Consider the following 24531-nt stretch of genomic DNA (forward strand, 5'->3'; position numbering starts at 1 on the left):
TTTGTCAGAATAAATTACATTTTCTTTCTTGTCCAGTTTCTTTTACAAATTTCTATGTACAATATTCACTGATTTCATTTATGTTTGTCTAGCTTGCCACTGATGAACTAGAAGAATACTCAAGTATTCTGACTACATCACAGAGCATCACAACCAGCTGCAAGCCGCCCATTGCCACTGCTGTTCATCTCTCCCTCATCAAGTCACCACACTATCCAATGACCAGCCAGTTTGACGATGCAATCAAGAAGTACTTAACTGTCACTAGGTGAGACTAGGACCACACAGTAACATGGTTAATGTGATTGTCTGCTGAGATTGTGTGCCTGAGAGGCATAAGGCAAACTGAATCAATGTAACCCTTGGGTCTCTCCTTCCGGTATAACCGATTAGGGGTGTGCAGGAGTTAGCATATGAGTAAAGCACCCTGGGCATCTTTTCACGAAACTGTCATACATTGTACATGTAAGTACAAGTTCATCAACACCCCATTGAATTACTGATTAAATTTAATACATGCAATTCAATGGGATATCAGTGAACTTGTAGTTATGACAGTTTCGTGAAACGTTGCCCTGCTTGCTCTCAGCAGACCGGTTGAAGGAAGAGGCATACATACATGTGTAAAGAGAATGCGCCTTCATGACTTGCTCAAAACTGTACCAAAGTCTAATACTTAGGCATGCACCTAGTAAATCCCAGTCACACCAACGAGAATAACACCAGATGGACAACAGACCAATCAAACAATTACATTACCCCGAGTGGCAGAGAGTCTATCGGTTTAGAGTCGGTCTGGTGTCGGCTTGGCAGTGTGACTGAGGTATTACAAGTGAAGGGTACATCTATTTTTTAAACCTTAGCCATCTCTGCCAGGGAAGAAGCACCCTTCCACAGCATGGTAGATTTCTCTGATCAAGTGTCTTGTGAATCGTGTACATGAAGAGATTTTGTATTTAATGTTTAATGTTCTAGACTAAGGTGATTTATTTAACCTCAATTGAATATAATATATGTATGCATGTTTGAACCATCGTAATTACATGTATCTGACATAGAATAATCAGTGATTTTTACTAAATGCTGCTCTCACCATTCTAAATTTTATGCTTATAACCTTCTTTTACCTTTTTTTCTCCCTCTTTGAAACCCAACACTTTGCACAGGCTTCTTTCCACAGGGGATGTGATAAGCCTGAGCACCAGAGAGTTTCCTGAATTCACTCAGGAAGCTGGAGAAGGGGGAGGTCAGCGTCTGCCCAGCATCTACTTCCTGGTCAACAAGATTGTGTCGCCAGTGGAAGGAGCTTTATCATATCTAGTCAACGTCCTGCATACAACAGTCTATCAGGTTGGTGCTTGTTTATAAGAAGCCTGTGGGGGGGGGGGGGGGGGGGGGGGGGGGGGGGGGGCAAGGGTGACAAAATGCTATTATCAATACTTACAGGCATTTGGCTTCTTTAAACCATTCCAAAGCTAAGGGGGGGGGGATTTGACAAAAAAGCATTTGGTGATATGAGTTGGCTTTATCAAACTAAAACATTGCCAAAGGTCTGGGAAATAAATCATTGCCATTAGTCATTCACAGTGACAAGCTTTTTTATAGCAGTACTTTACATAACAAGTAGTTACAGTACGCTTTTACAGTTCAATTTTCACAAATGAGAGGCTTTCTTGAAATTTCAGGGATTTCTTATCTTTTTAATAAATCCAAAGAAATCTAACCCTAGTATTCAAAGGGTTGAATAAACCATATTCATTTGACTTATGGAGTTCGAAACAAGTGTGTCATCATCCCCCTAATATTTTTAAGAGGGGTGCCAGTATATGGATTTAAGATATCAGGACTTGAATTTGTGTTATATCAACATAATCAGCATATAAATGCCAATATCCTCTCTGTTATTGTGAAACATGATGTACAACACAATACCTTTTTCATCCAAAAAAGATAATGATTCTTCTATTAAACGCAGTTCTTGTTCTTGAAGTACTTCATCTCTTATCCTTGCTTCTGCTTCTAGGAGGGGCCAAAGCCTAGCTATATTCCAGTGACAGCAGACGTCTACCTTAGCAACAAGTTAGATCCCTTGTGGGCCTCTCCTGTCCCTGCAGGAATCAGTAGATATCCATTTCAACTGGAGCAACTCATCCTTCCTTTCCTTTTGGGCAGGTTTGTCATTTTGTTTGCTATTTTCAGTTATTTTGATCGATTAGCATATGTTTTCAAACTCAATAAAAAGTCAGAAACGGAGGATTTGCTTAATAATAATGAGGAATCAAGATTTTATATAGTTAAAATAGAAATAATAGACTGGAAAATTGCTTCTCAGGTGCCCTGGCCATTATTACTTTTCATGTTGTTGTTCTGTGATATTCTTCTTCTATTGTATTGATGTTCTTGTATATGTTGGGTTTTTTAATTGACAATAAATGAAACGAAAAATGTAATGAAATGAAATATTATGGAAACTCTATTTTGAACGATCATAATTTAAAGTCAGGAAAACATTTTTTGTTACTTTTTGATGACACATTGCAAATACCATAAAGATAATGGAGGATAAATAGTCTGTTGGCAGGTTAAACTTCACCTTTTACAGCAACTTTTATGCCAGGATTATTACAAAGATAGGCTACTTGGTTAAAACAAGGGGGTTCTATTCTAACTCTGGGGAGACCACTTTAACAAATATCTGGGTCTTTCTGAATTTTAGATTAGATTGTTGGGAGTCCCGCATCATTTATGTTTAATATTTCGTTTTAGAGCCCAGTGTGAAAGGCTCCCTGCTTCCATTCTTCTGACTGGCCCTGCTGGGTGTGGCAAAGTGACCTCAGTCAAAGCCGTCTGCCGTCAGCTCAACCTGCACTGCATAAATGTGAACTGCTACGATCTCCTTGCTGACACCTCTGCTGCTACGGAGGCTAAAATCAGGATTGCCTTTTTAAAAGGTATTCTTAAAAAAGGGACCACTATTTCACTTTTTATTTAGTGTGTTGATCAAATCGAAAGTGTTCTAGCTGAAGTTCTAAAGCAGGTGTTTATTTGAATGAAATGGATTTGTGCCATGTACAAAATTGCACAACGTATGATGGAACCAGAAACAAGAGAGAATGGTGAAAGTGTACAATATCATTGTCTTTTCTTGTTGGTATCTCCCTCTCCTCCGTCTCCCTCTTCTTCTCCATCTCCCTCTTCCTTTTTTCCTCTTGTTTTCTCTCTCTTTCCACTTTCATGCCTCTTCCCATCAACTGCAGAGCCTTTATGGTACACAAAATAGAAATGCCTGAGATATAAATTACATATTTTCCCATTGGAACACATACTGATGCCACATTTTGCTTTGTTTTGTTTGCCAGCTGGTATGAGTGTACCATGCATCATTCTCCTGAGGAACATAAATGCTATTGGCAGAGATCGAGAAGGTTCAGGAAACGGTATGTATTGTTCATGGAATATATACGTTTGTGCTAAGTAATATTTATCTGAGTAGAAAGACAATTTAGCCACAAAATTGTGATGTAATAATCATGACCCACATTCTTAAAACAAACTATTATTATCACAATCATGGTAATAAAATATATGCCAGAGAAACTATTGTAATGTTGCAAAATCAAGCATAATGCACTTATTCCTGGTTACATTTATACTATTTATTTTGGTATTTAAGATCGCGAAAATATATCTAAATCTGATTGCTTATTACCGTTGAAGAATCTCAACTTCGTTTTTGTTTTTCTTCCCATTATTTTGGTAGCTATTTTCTGTATATGCTTTATATGTTTCCTATATTGTTCATGTTGTGTACGTCTTGTACACTGTATACCCTGCCAGTGACACAGTTGTGTCATGGACCTGGGTTCAAATGTTTATACTTCTTTGTTTATTACGCTGAATAAAGATGATACATATATTAAAGCTTATGTAAACTGTTACAATTGTCTGTGTGAGAGGTGAGGAATTTTGTCTTTTGAATTAGAAAGATGTACGAGCAGATTAGAATAGTGAGTTATTTCATTTTATCTTAGATATAAAATGGATGTGGATGCCATGTGAAGTGTGTGCTCTAAAGGAGTTGTGCCTTAAATATGTGCTTTCAACTACTGATTTTACTATGTCCATCTTTTTATATGCATTTATATTGATACACAATTTTATGTATTTATATATTGAGTGAATGAATTAATTGAATTGAATTGATAGGTACACTGTATATTGATTTGCAGAATTGAATATATAAAGATAAAGGAGATTAAACTAATTTTGGTATTTCCTTCTTATGCATTATACACTTCATGCAGATGTATATTGTAAAATGTAAGGGGATCATGCAAAGATAATTTTGTTGAAAATATGCATGTGAGCTAAAAAGTCATTTTTGTCTTACCTGGGTAGCAGAGCAAGACATCTAGGTGTCTCTATTTCTGTTGTCATTGCTGTGAGGGTAGTTGTTGTAAATGTTGTTGTTGTCCATAATCATGATGTACCGGTATTCCCAATGACTATCTAGAGCTTTGAGGTAGATGCGATAGTAATGTAAATTATTCTGTGTCTGGCAAAAGGGTCAAATTTATTAACCTTTATGTCTGATTGATGCATGTTCAGAATACAATTTCATGCGTAGATGCAATCAAGGAATGGTCAAAACTTTGACATGCATTTTACTCAAAATGTATACACACTGTCTGCACACACACATAGCACTTCTGCTGGGCACATAGTAGTTGTGCGTTCTTGCCTGTATAAACTGTATTTCTGTCCCATGATTCATATTTGCACTCTTTCTGTTCATTTCATATATCAGACATGCGGGTAGCAGCATACCTGAAAGAGACCATCAACGGTCTCCATTCAACATACCCTGATTGGCCAATGGTAGTCATGGCAACAGCGCCCTCAGCAAAGCGTGTGACAGCCGACATTCAGAGCTGCTTCTTACACCATTTAGAAATGGAGGTATGGATATGTCACCATGGGGGCATGGAAAATGTCTTTCATGACATTTCATTTATTTAATTTAATCAGTGTTCAGGAGGTTTCTTATAATAACAATCTTCTTTTCATATGGGTACTAGTATACAAAATGTGTGATATGACCTTAGCTTTGTATTTAGAAACTTTTCATGCAGATTCCTGAAACAATATTGATTTATATGAAGTACTTGTTTTAGTTATCATTTCACGTACTAAGTTGTACATGTATATTAAAGGTATAATATGTCTTCTCTCCTTTTCTCTCCTTTGTTATTGTTTCTTCCTGCATTCCTTTGGCTATCTCTTTCTTATCTTAACTCTCATTCTCTCTCTCTCTCTCTCTCTCTCTTTCTCTCACTCTCTCCCTCTTACTGTGCTCTCTTTGTTCATTCTTCTCTTTTACTGTGTCTCCCTTTTCTATTCTCATTTGCTGTGTTCTCTCCCACATCCTTTCTCCTCGCCTGTTTCCATCCACTTTACTAGGTTCCTAACGAGAATGATAGATGTGAGATATTACAAGCCCTTTGTGAGAAGTTATCCTTGGCAGCAGATGTTGAGATCCCTCATATTGCTAAGAGAACAGCTGTAAGTATTGTCATTGTAAAAATATAGTACAAGACTCTTTCTGCTGGCAGTCTGTTAATCTGTTGTGAATACAGTCCAAATACTTGGGTTAGGGCCTATCAAAATTGAGTATTATACCAAGATCAAAAATTGTTAGACAAGTTTAAGAGTTTGCCAGTGGCTGTGTCTTCATCATGTATTGGGTTTTCTTTGCAGCAACTGCAAACTTGTAAGGTTAGATTTACATTTTCATATGATGTACATGTATATTGCATGGCAGTGGACTGTATGGAAAAAAAGGATTTTTAATTTTTTTTTTAAATTGTCACCTAATATCAGTGTGGTTAAGAGGCAACTTTGTTTCTAGACTTGCTAATCAGAACTCACATCTTCTCCATATTCCTTTTATCAGTAAACACTGCTTTCCCCATCCTCCGGGGGGGGGGGGGGGGGGGGAGTATTGTCCGAGATGAGCTTGTGATGCTTTATGCATATACCATCAGAGTGACACTTCCCGGGATCATGGCTGCTCTGTTGGAATTCACTTTCCTCCCTCCCCAGTCCAGAGGAAATTATTTAAATTTGCATTTTTGTATCTGAAACTTTCCCAATCCTCAGGGTATGATGCTATGCCAGAAGACCTTGCATCTATTAAAGGGGAAGTCCACCCTGAAATTAAGTTTGTTTTAATAGGAATAGAAAAATGAGAGAAAGTCAGTGAAAGTTTGAGCAAATTCCGATTAAAAATAAGGAAGTTAGGATTTTTGAAGTTGTGATCAATCAAACACAAATTGGCAACTCTATGACGTATCATGCGAGCTCAACTTCCATTTGCTCAGTACTAAAAAAATCTAAAATTTTCATTTTCCCTCAAGAAAAATTTCAACCATACATGCACCCTAAATATAATAATTGCAAATATGTTTCTATACTCCCCCTGCAAGGAACAAATATATATTCCGTCATCAATAACGAAGAAAACATGATTTTATGGAATATTATGCACAAAGCAAATGAAGGAGAGCTCGTATAATAAGTCACAGAGTTGCCAATTTGTATTTGATTGATCACAACTTCAATAATTCATAACTTTCTTATTTTCATTCAGAATTTGCTCAAACTTTCACTCACCTGATTTTCTTATTATTCTGCCTCTATCGAAACAAACTTATTTTGGGGGTGGACTTTCCCTTTAATGCCCCCCTCCAATATCAGGGCATAACTGTCTCTGATTGGGACAACTGCTCTGTTGGAACTCACTTTCCTTTCTTCCTCCCTAATGTTCAAAAAGAAACCTTTGGTTCCGAGAACTTTTGCACCAAAAAAAAAATGTCAACCATCCCTCTTGATCTGTATCTCTTCTCACTTTCCCCCTCCTCAGGGTATGGTCCTGGGTGACCTTGCGGCTCTCCATGCGCACACCATCAGAGCAGCACTGTCCAGGATCGTGGCAGCTTGCTCCGTGGGTAGCAAGTTGTCCATCCAGGAGGAGAAGGACATCTGTGGTGCCGGGGTACAGATCCATCAGAGTGACTTTGAGGTGGCCCTGAGCAAGCTCCAGTCTGCCCATGCTGACAGTATCGGAGCTCCTAAGGTATATCTCCGATCCTGTATCATCAAGTTTGCATTCTTGACAAAGATTCATTATTTTGATTCATTTTTTGGAAAGCTAAGAAAGCACTGGTCCAGACATTGTACAGCTTCAGATTATATCTCTATTTCTGGGTAATTGATTTGTGTGTGTATAAGTACATTTGCTTGTTCCTAAAACTGTGCTTGTCAGCTTAAAGCCCATCTGTACTAGTTTGGCCAGGGGGGATAAGACCTCCCTGCAAGGTCACTGGCAGGTGGTTTTCTCATCAAACCAGCTCTCAATTAACATAAGAAAAATGGGATCATGGGGGACCAACATGCACCAATTAGGCATGGTTTGCTATTTAGAGGGCGCAAGTAGCTACAAGTAGTGCAGTGGGGCTTTAAGGTCCCTTTCCTAGGACTCACATGAAGGTTTCCCACAGAAGTTCAACCATTTCCAAGGCATTTGCTGAATTTACTGAAGTCACTGGCCTAACCAGCGATCCACTTTAGTTAACATCGTCAGCTGATGCTCTTTTGCTTTACCAATCAAAATCACATCTTGTGAATACCATCTTGCCTTTTCCTATCTGTTGAAATCATCTGAATTGTATTACACATATCATGATCAAACATTTACATAAATGTAGGTGGTTAAAAATTCCCAAAAGTAGACATTTAACCTTCTATACGTGTATCTGGAGACCAAGAAACTGTCTTTCCTCATGAAATTTGAAAGTTATATATACCGAGTGAGTCAAAAAAAAGTTTACACCTAGAAAATTTCTAATCATTTTTAAAATCATCTATGAACAGTAAATTATTATACATCTTATGAAAGAGTGTTTTATCCCAAATCATTTGGTACCATTTTTGTGCGGTATGTGTTCATGCTTGGATGAACAGGTGGCATTGTTTGCGAGAGTGCAAAAATCGACTTGTATTATGTTGGGATTAGCGGAGTGAGAGAATGGATTGAATGTATCAAATGAAATGCATTGCATATGTTTTTTTGAAAAGGGCAAAGTCACACAAACCCACACACGTGCGCACAAATGTTCGTTGATATTTGTTATTCGATACTTGATATGTGTGGCATGATTAATTTTGTTAGGGATGTTATTTTGATCTGCAAAGACCGAGTTAATACCCAAATCCCAATTGTTTTATTCAAACATCACATAGGTAAATTTGGCGTGAGGTTGATGTTTGCACTCTCGCAAACAATGTCCCCTGTTCATCCAAGCGTGAACACATACCACACAAAAATGGTACCAAATGATTTGGGATAGAACACTCTTTCATATGACATATAACAATTTATTGTTCATTAATGATTTTTTTAAATAATTAGCAATTTTCTAGGTGTAAACTTTTTTTTGACTCACACTGTACATGTAAACGGTTTTGATTAAGTTCTCAAAGAGGACTTCAAGCCATCTGTTCCCTTGTAACAAGCTTTCTCAGCAGTGAGGTAAAAACAATCATCAAACATATCATAGAACTCTGTTGGTATGGATATGAACAAAGATGAAAGGATTCACAGCTCAGAATTGATATCTTAATGTGATAAGTGTTTGTATACTACTCATATATAAGTCTGTAGAAGTCAAGACCCTCTTTGTTAAAGATGTTCACGTATGGGTATATAGTTGTTCGTGAAGTAGGCAAGTTTGGCGATCACTACATACACTGAGCCAACGGGTATTACACTACCGTGCGTAAAAAAGTTGTGCTGCCCTGTATATACCCACGCATTGAGCGACTTTAATATATCAAAGTAGTTCATTCCTTACTGATTCAGTCTCACAACAACAACAACAAACCTTTAATTTCCATATGCTTCTTAGATTCCGAGTGTGAGTTGGGATGATGTGGGTGGTCTATCGGATGTGAAGGCCGAGATCTTGGACACCATACAGCTACCTCTTCAACACCCTGAATTGTTTGCTGCAGGACTCAGAAGATCAGGTCAGTTCAGGCTCTTTATCATCTCAATACAAATTCCAAGATAAGGTGGGCTGCAGTCTATTTAAAATGTGTGTTCTATCTAAATCCAATTGTATCCAGAGTTACAGATAATCTTTAGTTCTGGCTTGAGAGGTTGAGGTTGAGAAGGGAAGAGGGATTTTCATTCCCCCAATATATCAAGTTTTATCCACTAAATTTTAGTTTATGTTTTTTTAGGATCTACCATTTTTTCTGGGATAGTGTACTATAGGTGCTAAAATTGGTTGAAACAATATTTATGACCTCTTCAAATGTATCTGAAAGTTATCGACCTGTATTCTTGAATGCCACCCTATGAATAAACTTGACCTGGTGTCATCCTCATCTGAGTGCCCAATGTCAACTCTGATCTTGTGCCCTGTACAGATTCTCATAATTCTATAACTAAAAGAAGGTATAAATACTTTCCACTATGAAATTACTTCTCTTTTTCATTTCATGACAAAATTAATTGTGTTTATATTTTGTTACACAATAGTAGCGGTTCATATGGTGTGTAGGGATTGACTCTTGGCCTTCCGTGCATCAGGGGACTAAGTTAGCAAGTATTAACTTGGGTAACTTTCAAGATTATGGGCAATTAGCTTTTCTTCTTTACAAGAAGACCTGATTAGGGTGAAAATCTTTAACAACTGTTTTATTTCTGATAAAGGTGTCTTGCTGTATGGGCCACCTGGAACAGGGAAGACGCTCCTAGCCAAAGCTGTTGCTACAGAATGTTCTCTCAATTTCCTAAGGTATGAATGATAGTCGAAAGAGGGTTCTGTGACACGTGCTCCTGCGACAATCGCTCCACAGACAGTTTCCTGCACTAAACAAATCTACTTGAAGCGATTTTCCATCTTCAACTCTGCCCCCAATACTACATGTAAACCTAATCTTAAAGGAGAATGAAAGTCAACATATAATAATTGTGCATTTGAAAAATATAGTATCAGTCATTTGAAATCACTAAGAAAATCTAAGATCTTGTTCATCATTTTTTGATGAATCAAATTACAATAGGTCATTTCATCAAGATCCTACCGGTGTCATGACGTAAATGCGCTATGGATGCATGATTGCCCAACTATATCAATCATACTTATAAGTACCGGTATCCCTCCTTCCTTTTTTGTTGGTAGTTGTCCATACCCACACCTACCCAAATAAGTTAAAACTAGCTTCTTTTAAACTTTTTCACAGATGAACCTTAAATTAGGGATACTAACATTGTTGTTTGAAAATGTAATTTTAAATGTCCTCTACATAATGATGTAGGTTAGGCGCCTTGGATTAATTCTCATGTGCGAGAAGCTGCACCTTATTAACCAGAGAGCGCATGCATCAAAGCCGATTGGGTTCATCCCGGATGCACGATTTGCCCACGAAAAGCTGCATTGTGTGTGTCCGAAGATCGTGACGTAGTTTTCAAGCCAGAAAAACTGCGATTAATTTTCAACCCATTGAAAGATTCGTCATACTTGTTTAGCTCCCTCTGCGGCTAAACTAAGTTATTTAGCTTAGCTTGAGTTCGTGTCTAATTAGCGCTGTATAATGCATAATGATCCATTCCAAATATACATATTTGGAATGGATCATTCATTATGCACAATAAAAACACCGTTTAAAAGGGTTGTTTACAAGTAATAAGACCTTTTTAAAAAATTCAACAAGTTGTTGTATTGTAATGAACTGTTAGCATTTTAAACAATTACGTTTTATCTGTGTATATATAACCGAATGAATTTTTAAAAAATAGATTTTTTTCGGGGAGGTAACTTGGAGGTGTCAATCTAGACACACGGGTTATGGGAGCCTCATTCAAATTTAATTCTCCAGCAATTAATAGACATAAAGACTAGAGGTTTTTTTTCTCTCTCGCCGGTATAAACAATTGCATGCTGGCCATAAAGCCAATGTGTTGATTCATGAATTCTTGTTTGGAGACTATGCTATTCCATTGTCATTTAACTCATAGAGGCAAAACACATTTTACGGAAGGTTTTAAATATTATTTGTTTCTTTGAACTTTGTATAAAGCCCTCTCCAAAGAAAATATTTTCTCTTGCTTCTGTTTATCTCTTTTCCTCCCTCTCTTCTCTTTCACTCTCCCCACTCTCTCTTTTGTTTCTCCACTGGCCCCCATTATGGGTGCAGTCTTTCTCCCTATCCACATTCTGCCCCGTGCCCTCCCCCCCCCTCCCCCGTACGCTAGTGTTTCTCCGGCTTATTATTATCATTATAATCATCATCATATTATTATTATTATCATTATTTAGATGGGTAGGGTGATGAATAATGAAAGGAAAGCAATGAATTATAAAAATTCGTTTATAATCGTTTAAAAATTTGGGTTGGTTTTACTCTTCCATTCAATAAATCTCATTAAAATGTGAAAACTGCACTCATTATACATTTTTTGTCTTCCTCCCTCCCCAAGTATACTACTGTGTCTCCGGCTTTTTGTTTTTGTTGTTGTTAGGTGGGGGTAATGGAAGGAAGCTAACAAATCATTGATTGACATTCGTTTAGAAATTTGCGTTAATTTTGCTCACATCACAAACAAAAATCTTATTAGGATAAATCAATACTCTTGCACAAGATTCAAGATTACGATACTTTATCTCTCCAATCGTGCAAAATATAAACTAACATTATCAATTGCTCCTGTTTGTTGTACTTTCACGTTATTCATTATAATCGTTTTTTTTCTTCATAAGCATGTCCATTTTTCTTTCACATGAAATTCTGATACTGCTGGTACTTCATTGGGAGCAGCGTAATCCGCGCTCGCCCTGAAGAAATCTCATGACGGCAAGCACCTTAGTACCTCATAATCCGCCCTTCTATTGTTCGAGTTTATAACCATGACAACGAACTCTACCTTTGGCCAAGTTCATTGTTCCTCTTAAGTAACATAGATGTAGATAGGCTTCATACATAACTCTTTTCGTATAATCATTCTATATACTGGTAGTTCTAAAATGCTTTCAAATATTTTGTGTCGTTTTTGTTTGACTTTGTCAATTTACTTACAAACTATTATAGTCAAAATTTGCCAATATCACCAAACTATTACGTTTTCCCTATCATCTTCCGCTCTAGAATACTATTATTTATTTATTTTTATTTGTTCGATCCTTTTCACATTTTTCTTGTCTCTCTCTCTTCAAGATTTCTTCTGTTTTTGTAAGGGTATTTATGCTGCTAATTTTTTTTTCAGTTGCGCGGGCGGGCGGGCGGGCGGGCAAACATTCCAGAGGGCTCACCCTCCAGGGGCTCATGTCTTCTCACCCCTAATAAAAACACACATGCACGCCTTCCCATCCTCTCGCAATAATACACAGGCGCACGTTTACACTTCATACAACACTCGTACATAATTATATACACACGCCCTTTTTATATTTGTTTTTATTAAACACATGTAATATAAAACCTGCAAGTTAAGGTTAAAAAGTTTGAACGCTTTATGATCATGATCATCATTCTTCAGTGATCACCATATTATTATATGGAAATAATATTTAGATCATGAATGATTATGTTAACCGTTAATTATACCCTGTTCATGACACTGTTAATAAATATCATGAATAAATCAAAACAATGTTTAGATACTGTTAATAATAGTTTCCCCTATTTTCAACAGATAGGTGAAATTCAAATTCTAGTATCGCTTCAAATATTTATGTTAACAATAAATTTTAACATGGATATTAGTTTTTTTCAGGCAGAAAGAAACTCAAAAAAAGATCTTGCATTGGCATGTGAGTGTATCATTATAATTATTCATATTGTTTTATCAATTCTTGTGAAATAGTATGCATTTAAGCTTTTGGAGCTTTGTTGGGAGTATTTGTATGAAAGAAAGCGTTATTAACTAATAATGCACATGATATGTATGACTTGATATTGATCGCGATCACTTTGCCATTCAGTCAAGTAATGAATAATATTATAGAAATTCAAGTATTTATTATGTGTTTCTGTTCAAGCTTGTATTATAGAAAACAATATAGTATAAAGAAAATACAAATTCAATTCATTATGTCTGTACGATGAACATAGTACAATCATAATCTAGTTCAAGCACAGCGTGACCAAAGAAAGTCATTATATTATTAGTATATCTTATGAATATATATATTTGTGTATATTAATTATTCATGTATATTTATACACGTAAGTGTAAATACTTGAATTTGAATTCAAAACAAATTGTTCATAGTATTCGGCAATAATGGTCATAAACTGACTTGCTAAACAATAAGAACAACAACAGCCCATTCACCGTCCTGTTTGTGTGTGAAGATGGAGCTGGGGGATTATTCCAATGAAAGAAACAATAGCCGGATTATCTGAACTACGGTCTGCCCACATTGCATTAGCTTTGTCATGATCTGCAGTGATCTGCAATGTTTTGTATGCATCCACTGAATACTAGCTTCAGGTGTTTGTATCCCGGAAAGGGGGGGGGGGGGGGGCACTGTATCCAATGACCGGGTATTTTGTAACGCTTGTATTAAAGGGATAGTTGAGTTCTGTTTTCAGACCGCAAATGCCTTCAAAGTGCATGGTTATTGCTCTTATTCTTATCTACATGTATGACATTTATAGTGCCCTGTTAGAACCTAAAATTGCTATGGAGGTAATTTTAGACCCCAAAATGTGTGAAATTTAGCCAATACGATACCAATCCAGCTACACTTTTAAAAAAAACCATGGCGACCGTTAATTATTTTTAAATTTAATGGGCCAGCTATTTGTAGGTAATAAAAGCAACACGAAAGTGCCAACAAAAAGGCCAACATATCGGCATTGGCTGAAATACGACGTAAAAGGCGTTATTTCATTTTTTCAACGTTTTTTTTTCTTTCTCATCTCTCTCTCTCTCTCTCTCATATCTCTCTCTTTCTCTTTCTCTCTCTCATCTCTCTCTCTTTCTTTTTCTTTCTCTCTCATCTCTCTCTCTCTTTCTCTCTCTCTCATCTCTCTCTCTCTCTTTCTCTCTGTCTCTCATCTCTCTCTCTCTTTCTCTTTCTCTCTCATCTCTCTCTCTCTCTCTTTCTCTCTCTGTCTGTCTGTCTATCTCTCTCTTTGTCTATATCTGCCAATGTCGTTTTCCATCTTCATCTTTCATATTGTTTTCTATTCCGCCACTTGCTTGCAATATAATATAATGAAAATACACATTCAATTCATTCTGTCCGTATGATGGACATAATCATAATCTATTTTAAGCAAAGCGTGACCAAAAAATGTAATATATAATTATATATCTTAAAAACAAATATTATTTAATATATTATTCATAATATACACGCATATTATGTGAGTGCATATACGTAAATTAGAATTAAAAAAAAACTTGATCATATTATTCGGCAAAAATGGTCATAAACTGACTGACTTTCCTATTAACAACAACAACAACGACAGTACATTCACCGGCCTGTTTGCGTGAGAAGATGGAGCGGGTGGATTATTCCAATGATAGAAAACAATAGCCGGATTATCTGAACTACGGTCTGCCCATTTTCATTCGCTTTGTTATGATCTGCAGTGAAAAAGCAGGAAGTCTATTCATGTTTTGGATTTTCGAACCCATCAGCTGCAATGTTTTGTTTGCATCCACTAAGTACTAGCTTCTGGTGTTTATATTTCATCAAGAGATTAAGAAACATTCAGAAGAAGCTAAAATGAACGGAGATAAGAATATTACAGTACAATAATAATTATAAGAAGTAAAACTTTTGAATATAAATCTCTGTTGCATCAAACTGATATGACAAAAAATGTTTATTATGCTAAGTATAAATGTGTGATAAATAATTGTTCTTAATAAGTTATCCCTTTGAGGAAGGGAATCTGAATTCTGACCCTAAATAGTTTGAGAGTTAAATGGCCTATAGAGGGCAGTCAACTGGTATCAGTTGAAATCATTATGAGTAGGTCGAGTTCTGTTCTGGATTCGTTGGAGCGTACGGTCTTTTATACGGGATTTACGCACACGTTTTTTTAATAGAGGGTTTCGGACGATTGGCTTTCACGCAAACTAGGCCACGTTGCATAAAGCCGCGTGATTACTGCCACTCGAATTGATCCAAGGCGCCTTACAACGAAGGGTTTCATTCTCCTTTAACACTTACCAGGAATCTAGACCTGACCTAAATCCTAGTTACGTATGCAACCCCAAACCTATACTGGTATGTGCATCTTTGATGAAGTAAAGCCCAGAGCCAATGTTGCCAGAGCAAATGGGACATGGCCTTGAGATAAAGGGCTTGTCTTATATTTTATGGCTTCTACACTTCTAATGAAGTAATAGTTACGAGTCATGCTGAACAACAACATTATAGGCAACAAACACACTGAAGTATGTGAATGATCACCACTGTTTTTTCATACTTTTGTATTTGAGCTCATTAGTTCCTTATAATACAGTGTTCAAGATTTCATATTTTTTTGCTGTATGTCTGTTATCTTAATGACAATTTCTCACTAGTAATTTAGAGAGATATTATGCGGATGGAAAAAGGGTGAACATCAATGAACTGTTGAAAATTTAAGTTTAAGAATCGTATCGTATGGGAATTTTTCACCCATCAACCAAATACCATAGTGCCAAAATGTACTTACAATTCTGTGGATATTAGATGAGTGACATTGCATTGACCTGTGACTCATTAAAAAATCTATAGTTTGATTTTGCTTTTCTTATGCAACTATTTTACCTACAATTTTTTAAAGCACATTTACATAGATAGAAGATGGTGATCATCAAAGATAGACAGTCGCTGAACTCTGAATGAAGAAGAGAGAAGAAAATTAAATGACTGCCATGTTTACTATGAGCTTTATAAAGTCATATTTGTGTTTCTCTTTCTTCGCAGTAGGCAAAGTGACCCCCCCCCCCCCTCCCCCTAAAAAAAAAAAAGCCTTCCCAGTCCCCAAAAAGTTTATGAATATGATTTTATCCTAAAAATTTAAAACAGTTTTATTTTCTCTATATTCATAGTGTGAAGGGGCCAGAGCTGATCAATATGTATGTTGGACAAAGTGAAGAGAATGTGCGAGAAGGTAGGTGGTCATTTCTATACGTGTACTACACTATTTGTGTGTGTTTACTGACCAGCAACAAAATTCCCTCTATGTTCAGCAGTAGCTGATTCGCTCATTGAATTATGTACCATATTTGTTGATTTGCACAAGACAATAGCACAGTGTATAATTAATGTCTAGTCGTAACAGTATATTAGCTGTAGCACGTCTCTCCTGTCATCCATAGGATGAGGTATGATTGAAGTTATTTCACTTTGATTTGACTGCCTTTATCAAAATGCCCTTTTAATTAAGAAACATAATGCCCTCCACAAGGGATATGCTCTTGAGTAGGAGATGTTGAAAATGTGATAATCATTTCAGCTTACCTAACAGCCAAGAAATAAACTACAAGTACACGTAGTTAATTGCCTGTAGCAGACCTGCCAACCAGTACGATTAAGTTTCGTACAATTCTTAGAAGCAAATACGACAGTACGATTTTACTCAATAAAATACGATTTAAAAAAAAACAAAAAAAACATGATTTTTTTTTTTTTTTTAAATTTTTTTTAATTTTTTTTAAAAAATAATAATAATTTGTGTGTGTATGTACCATTTTCAATGGCAAAATGCACATTCTGTCCTGTAAAGTGTCCTTCAAGCATCTCACATCGGCAATTTGATGATGTTCATTGGTTCATCGAACACAACAGTCATGATGAAATATTTAACATATTTAACCAATGATCCATTAAAAAATTTCTTCCTGTATGTAGGAACGGTAAGAGGCATTGATCCGCGTAACAGTACGTGTTTATTTTTAAGAATACAACTTTTGATAGTAAAATACAACTTTTGGGATTGAAGAATACAGTTTTTGAACTCCAGAGGTTGGCAGGTCTGCTGTAGGCAAGCACCCAGTGGACCAACAGCTTTGAGGCCGAATTTGCCACGGAATTCCTCCAATCAGATCCAGAAAGAAGATCAGTGGAGACAAACTGGTCCATCATTGTCAACTTCTTGAACAGGTGTTTGTCTGAGCTTATTCCTTCCAAAATGAGCAAAGGAAGGAAACATCTTCCTTGGATTACTCCTCCTTTGAAACGCCAGATGAGGAAGAGAGATAGCCTATTCAAGAAGGCACACAGCCAGTCTTGCTCCACAGCTTGGACAGCCTACCGACAATTCAGGAACCAAGTTGCCAAGAATGTGCACAGAGCACGTTGTGAGTACGTCAACAACATCATCGGGGCAAGCCTTAAGAACAACCCAAAGTCTTTCTGGTCTTACATCAAGACATGTCGTTCTGAAAACATTGGTATTCCTACCTTGCGTACTCCATCTAAACTATGCGCCTCAGCATTAGACAAGGCAGAGACACTGAACGACTACTTCCAGTCTGTCTTTACTCCCCACCAGCTCCAACCTCTTGTACAGAAAGGACCTTCTCCTTTTCCAACTATTGGTCACCTGCATGTTCACAGGACTGGTGTCGAGAAACGCCTCCAACAACTGGACCCTTCAAAGGCCAGCGGACCTGATGAACTTCCACCCAAGCTCCTAAAGTTGGTAGCTCGCGAGATTGCTTCTCCACTGTCCTTCCTGTTTCAACAAAGCTACAATAGTGACATCCATTCCAGCCCAATGGAAACAAGCACTGGTTACCCCTATTCACAAGTCGGGAGAAAAGTGTGACCCCTCCAACTACAGACCGATCTCACTTACCTGCGTTTGCTGCAAAGTCATGGAACATATCATCCTGAGCCATGTGTCGAAGCATGTTGCAGTGAATAATATCCTCACTGATGCACAGCATGGCTTCCGACGAGGGTTGTCCGACGAGGGTTGTCAACAACCACTCAATTGACAACAGCCGTCCACGACTGGTCCTCCATCCTACAGCAGCGTAGCCAAGCTGATATAATCTTCTTGGACTTCAAGAAGGCATTTGATCGAGTACCACACCTTCTCCTGTCAACCAAACTTCAGTACTATGGAATAAGTGGTGACTCACTCCAGTGGATAATGTCTCTCCTCACTGATAGACAACAGGCAGTCGTAGTTGATGGATCCAAATCAACATGGAGGGATGTAACATCTGGAGTCCCCCAGGGATCCGTCATCGGCCCTACCCTCTTCCTGTTGTATATCAACGATATCCAAGACAACATCCAGTCCACAATGCGTCTCTTCGCAGATGACAGCACCCTCTATCGTGAGATTCGATGCCCTGAGGACCATCAAATCCTAAAGGACGATCTCCAACAGCTGTCCAGGTGGTCTTCAAACTGGATGATGGACTTCAACGTGAAAAAGTGCGCTATCCTCACCATCACACGGAAGCGTACTCCCAGCATCCGAGAATACCACCTGTCAAATGGACTGATTCCGAGAGTGAAAGAGTACAAGTACCTTGGAGTAACGGTTGCTGCTGATCTCCGTTGGAACAAGCACTGCCAAACCATCCGGCATAAAGCAAGCCGTACTCTAGGTCTTCTTCGCAGGACTCTCTCACCCTGTACCAGGGATGTAAAGTCCAGGGCCTACACAGCCTTAGTGCGCCCCCAATTGGAGTATGCCTCAGAGGCTTGGAACCCACACAGCGTCACGGTCACAAAAATGCTAGAGCAAGTACAAAGAACAGCGGCTCGCTTTGTGTACCGTGACTACAGATACACCACATCACCATCAGCTCTTGTGGCAGCTCTAGGGTGGGACACGCTTCACACACGTCGAATCCTCGACCAATGCACCCTTCTCTACAAGATCCATCACCGACTTGTCTCCATACCTGCACCAACTATTGTTATCCCTGCTACATACTTCGGAAGACATGACCACAACCTGAAGTATGTAATTCCTGTTGCAACTATCGACTCCTTCAAGTTCTCATACTACCCAAGAGCAATAAGGATCTGGAACCATCTGCCAGGCTCAGCAGTCAATGCAACAGGAATAACCAACTTCAAGGAGGCTGCTCTACCCTCCATCAGAATGATGCAGCCCCCCGTTGGTTCTCACATCATATAAGCCTACTAGCTTGGTTTTTACTTGCACTGGACTTAGCATATTTTACTGTAAATTGACAAGTGCTTTGTCCACACACCATTCCAGCAATTCATGACACTCCTTGTAGTCACTTGCCTCACCTACCATCCCAGTATAGCTTCCTGAGTGAGCTGCCAAAGGGATTACCCAACCAAGTACCAAGTCCTATCTGAGATACTTGGTAATGGAATGTTAATGCCATATACCAAAGCAAACTACATTGACTCGATATCAAGCTAGGGCACAACCAGTTACGATACCACCGTTCCTCCTCTGAGCCATTGAATGGATGTGAAAGAAATCAAATTGATTTGAACATTCACTAATGATTAGATGCACAGGACTGCATGTTCAAAGTAAATGAGTAGCCTCTTCAGACAATCAAGGTTAAGGAGAAAAGTATGTTCATTGATTCATCATGGCATTGAATTTTCATGGATTGGACATTTCTTTCTTGCCAACCCAAGGCTTTTTTCATAGGGGGGGGGGGGGGGTTGAGATAATTTAAGTTTTAATTTTTAACATGGTCCTTTTTAATTTAACAAGGGTAGCCACATGAGTATTAGTATCTCTTCCTGTGAGTTCTGCAATTATTATTACTCCAGCATTGGGTCACCCCACTGGTACCCCTTTGGTGCACCTGGGAAGAGAAGGACAAATGTGGGCCAAACTCCTTGTCAAAGAATACAAGCACTGAGCAAGGATCAAACTGTAGGCCTCTCATATGAGAGCTAAGAGCCTTTACCAATGTTCCATAGTTTTGATTTATTGGTGCATTAAGACCCTGTTTGATTCAACACACAAATGTATGGGTCCTAGTGTTCCATATATCTCTGTAAGTGTCAAGCCCTTGAACTTCAACATTAACAGGTAATTCACTAATCGAATGGAACATTATTGTCTGTTTATGCAGTGTTCATACGAGCGCGGAGTGCATCACCCTGTGTCATCTTCTTTGATGAGTTGGACTCGCTAGCACCCAACAGGGGCCGGAGTGGAGACTCGGGAGGTGTCATGGACAGGTAACCACTAGTCAACTAGCAGTATCTACTTAATTTGTTTGTTTAATTTTGGTTGTTGTTGAAACATTTTCAGTAGTAGCAGTAAAGAAGTAGTAGTATAAGATGTTCTAGTCACAGTTGCTGTATACAATAGTAATAATGATAATAATCTGGATTTATATAAAATACCTTTCCTAAGCGCTTTACAGATAGTATTACCCTGGTTATTAGATACAGTCATGCACAATGGGCACCATCTCCACTATCTGGGGAGCAGTCCTTCCATATGGTCACCGTATGGTCATAGGCAATTACTAACAAAAATGCTTTCGTCATCCTACCGAGTCCCCATATCTCTCTTGGGTATTGGGTGGCAAATGTAAATTGTTGCCTTGCCAAGGGACATTAATGCCGTTTCGTGGATCGAACCACGACCTTTGATTTTCAAGTCAAGTGCTTAAATCGCCTACGACACTTCCGCTAGTGTTTAATTACATATATAGTCAAACAAAATGCAGTAGTTGTGGAAACTAAAGTAACTTTTAAATTAACTGACATGTTATGCATCTTCTCTGGTTTACAGGGTGGTTTCTCAACTGCTTGCCGAGTTGGATGGACTCCACAAGTCAGCCGATGTCTTTGTTATTGGCGCCACCAACAGGCCAGACCTCCTCGATCCAGCTCTTCTTAGACCAGGAAGGTATGTTAAAGCCCCACTGCACTACTAATAGCTACTTGCACCCTCTATATAGCAAACAATGCCTAATTGGTGCCTATTGGTCCCCCATGATCCTCTCTTCTTTTTATGTTAATTGAGAGCTGATTTGATGAGATAACCACCTGTCAGTGACCTTGCAGGGAGGTCTAGTTCCCCCTGGCCAAACTAGTACAGATGGCCTCATAAATGCATTTCTGTGAATGGACCATAGAAAGGCTTGTCAACATGTGACCACTGACGTAGTCAGACCACAGCAGTGTTTTGTATTAACCCAAGGGCTACTGAAACAGGATGGGTCATGTATTAAGCCTATGGGAAACAGAGAATTTGGGAGTCAAGAGGTTAATGTGTAAAACAATGGCAAGTGGGGATGGTAAAAAAAACTACCTGTGCACAACGAAGGTCCATCATGTACTCACAATTTGTGTATGTTGTGAGATACAGAGATGTTAAGTGCATCGTGTCATTATACTGCACCCCAGTGATGTACTGAGCCATATGTGAACAAGGCTTAATTCTGTATCAATAAAATGTGAATACCGTAGTTAAATCAAGAATGAGCCTCTCTATATCACCATTAAAAAGACTACTAAGTACACAATTGTGAACAGTCGGGTTGCTTTGAAAAAGTACAAAAAAGTTTTGAAGTAGGTCAGTGAGAAAGTAATGACTTTTTGGAAAGTTGAATGCATTATGCGTTATGAAAGAGGAAATATCAGTGTGTTGCACTTGCAATGAGATAAAATAAAGTGCGATGGGATGGTAATGTGCATAATTAAAACTGCATGAATGTGGAGAGTGAAGTAGGCTCAGCACTCTGACATGGTTTAAAAATGCTCAAAAGTGAAGCTCATTAAAATGCCAGCATCAAGTACTAAATCTGGGTCATGGTATTGTCTCTGTATCACCAATAAAATTACATAAATTACGAGGGTTCAGTGACACAAAGATGTAACTCCATATTTTGCCAAAATGAGTATTTGATATCAAAATGTTCAGAAAAATGTGGGATTTTGAGGAAACACAAAGACTTAACTCCACCCAACACCCCATCGTAGTCAATGGCTAGTGAAACATGGACTGAACTCCTGGCCTAAGTGCTCAGTGACACATAAACCATTTTTTCTCAAAATGGAGTTACGTCTTTGTGTCACTGACCCCTTGATATGTGAATCATTTCTTGCCATCTGACATTTATCAGTGAAGCCACATAAGGTTAATGATGTAGAAGAACGATTAACAAAAAGTGGCATAAGAAAACACAAGATGATAGGGGAAACCAACAAAGAATATCGTTATGATTACATGATGGAATGAAACAAATAAAATAAAGAGGGAGGGATAGATAATATCAAATTTCTTTTTCACTAAATGTTCCCCCTTACAATGTATAAAGCCGATTTGAAGAAACCATTAAAAAAAATTGGCACAGCGAGCCGTGACCCAAGTGTTTTTAAGCGTGCCGTGACCCGATTGTTTTAGTAAAAGCCCTTTTCCCAATAGACTGTAGTGTTGCACAAAAACGTTCACTTGGGAAAACGGTTTTTTGAAATTTCGAATTCCAATAATGGATATCATAATATTCAAACACGAGATTAGCTTGTAAAAGTTATGGGATTCGTTTCTGACCTAAAGGTTTATAATTATAATTGCAGCATGAGCTAAACCTAGGATTTTGTTTTAAATCAGAGACAAAGTCACCCAATACTTTAGGCCATTAAAAAAAATATACATGTTTAGCGTCCCCGCCCGCTTCCTTTTTGGGGGCCGCCTCTTTTTTAAAAAAATTTTTGTTAAAAGAACAAAAACATGAAGAACACTGCTAAAATGGATGTATTTCTGATTTAAAAAAAAAAAAAAAAAATGTCGGCTGCCATCTTGAAAAATAGCCCGAATGTCAGGGAAAATGTACCGAGCGGCCATTTTGAAAGAAGAAAAAAAAAAAAGGGCCTCCTCCTTCCTATTTTTCGTAAAAACAGGACGCTAAACATGATTTTTTTTTTATTTGGCCTTATGAAGCAGAAAAGACGTCAGAACTAACCTCAAATGTCAATCAATAACGATATTTTGTTTCAGTCCTATATTAATTTCAATTGTTATAACGTAAATCCTTGTTTTTGAGGTATGGGATTTGGATGGTTTCCAGGTAATGATTTCTGCTGACATTTTAATAAATCACTCAGTTGATTTTCAAGAACACCTATGACATCACAGCAACATACATTGGGGGGCGGGATGTATCTGCCCATATCTATATTTGCTAGGAGTTAGGAGCTAGGAGTCTTGGGTAGCATAGTGAAACGTAGTAGCATGTAAAGAGAAGTCCTGAAGGCAAAATGCATATCAGTAATAGTGTTTGTTAATTAAAAGGTTTTTTTGACATACCGGTACCTAAAATTATCAACACGGTATATGCATTTACCAGCTCCATATTCTAATGATGTAGTTTTACCTCTGTGTGATAAAATTTGATTCTCAAAAATCATGCAGTTTGTGTTCCAGACGCTTCTTTCAGTGCCATGATATTTCACTGAGATACCATATACCATATACATCTTTTCATACTTAGTTCATATAACACTGGTTACCTGGAAGTGTTGAAATTCTCCCTCTGCATACAGCCAAAATAGGAAAGAAAAAAAATGCTATAGATCGGTGAAAGTTTGAATAAAATTGGAGGAACCATAATTTTGAAAGTTGTGATCAATGTATTTCTATACATTTTGAGTATTACTCAAAGAAAACAGCGCTTAGGAGAAAACAGAGAATACTTCATATTCCACTGGCACTGACTACATTTTCTCAATTTTTGAAATGGCATAGTGGCGTAGATTTAGTGACCTCATATTTCAACATTCATTAATTTCATTATTTGCCTGATTTATTTTAATACGTTCCTTCAGCTTCTCTTATACTTATGCTTTCACACTTTCGAAGTGCTGATGAAGGTTGATAGCCCTTTTAAACCTAACCTGCCTCAAGAACCTCCATTGCTAGGACTCTAGAGCTGTCCCTGCTGTCTACCATCAACCTATTATCTTCTCTTCCTTGAATCTACCAGGTTTGACAAGCTGCTGTACCTTGGTGTGAGCAAGGATAGATCATCACAATCAAGAATACTTCATGCCCTAACAAGAAAGTGAGTATAGTATACTCGGAACTGCATAATAAAGATCACTTACCTGTCCATGTTTATCAATATTTTTTTTTTTTATCAGAGACGCAGCCCTGTACAGGTTTTAAAAACTTTTTTCTGCATCCCCAGACATGTTTGTTTCTAACTGAAAATCTGAGTAAATCCAAATTAAGATGGAGAGACATGAAAAGAAGTACCAGTATTTGTAGGCAGGTGGTCTATATATTCAAGCCCCCTGTTGTAGGAGTTCTAAGAAACCCTGATAAAGTGAAATGCTATTTTATGTAGCTGTTGCAGTTTTTTGTTATAGGTAGTTTATTATCATCACATGTTACTGAATCCACTAGTTTAAAAGGAATAGATGAAACTGAAAGAAAAAGCTTTGACATTATTGTGCCATTGATGCATGTACAGTTATTATGCAGAAAAGCAAGATCCATGTATCTCCTGCACTTCCTTCCGTGCGTGCGTGC

The 24531-nt window shown here is 37.9% G+C and overlaps 1 protein-coding gene across 1 annotated transcript in view; it reads left to right on the forward strand.

Annotated features, from left to right (window-relative positions):
- Positions 1 to 24531, forward strand: part of LOC580015 (peroxisome assembly factor 2) — a 29407-nt gene that overhangs the window by 652 nt on the left and 4224 nt on the right. Inside the window, exons 2-15 of the mRNA XM_030999101.1 lie at positions 93 to 268; positions 1167 to 1350; positions 2024 to 2172; positions 2767 to 2951; positions 3360 to 3437; positions 4808 to 4959; positions 5461 to 5562; positions 6923 to 7135; positions 8967 to 9087; positions 9779 to 9863; positions 16130 to 16191; positions 20117 to 20225; positions 20788 to 20904; positions 23984 to 24061. Coding sequence (XP_030854961.1) covers positions 93 to 268; positions 1167 to 1350; positions 2024 to 2172; positions 2767 to 2951; positions 3360 to 3437; positions 4808 to 4959; positions 5461 to 5562; positions 6923 to 7135; positions 8967 to 9087; positions 9779 to 9863; positions 16130 to 16191; positions 20117 to 20225; positions 20788 to 20904; positions 23984 to 24061 — 1811 coding nt within the window. The remainder of the gene's footprint in view (positions 1 to 92; positions 269 to 1166; positions 1351 to 2023; positions 2173 to 2766; positions 2952 to 3359; positions 3438 to 4807; positions 4960 to 5460; positions 5563 to 6922; positions 7136 to 8966; positions 9088 to 9778; positions 9864 to 16129; positions 16192 to 20116; positions 20226 to 20787; positions 20905 to 23983; positions 24062 to 24531) is intronic.

This window comes from Strongylocentrotus purpuratus, unplaced genomic scaffold (genome assembly GCF_000002235.5).
Source record: "Strongylocentrotus purpuratus isolate Spur 01 unplaced genomic scaffold, Spur_5.0 spur5_scaffold_5, whole genome shotgun sequence".
Taxonomy (NCBI): Eukaryota; Metazoa; Echinodermata; class Echinoidea; order Camarodonta; family Strongylocentrotidae; genus Strongylocentrotus; species Strongylocentrotus purpuratus.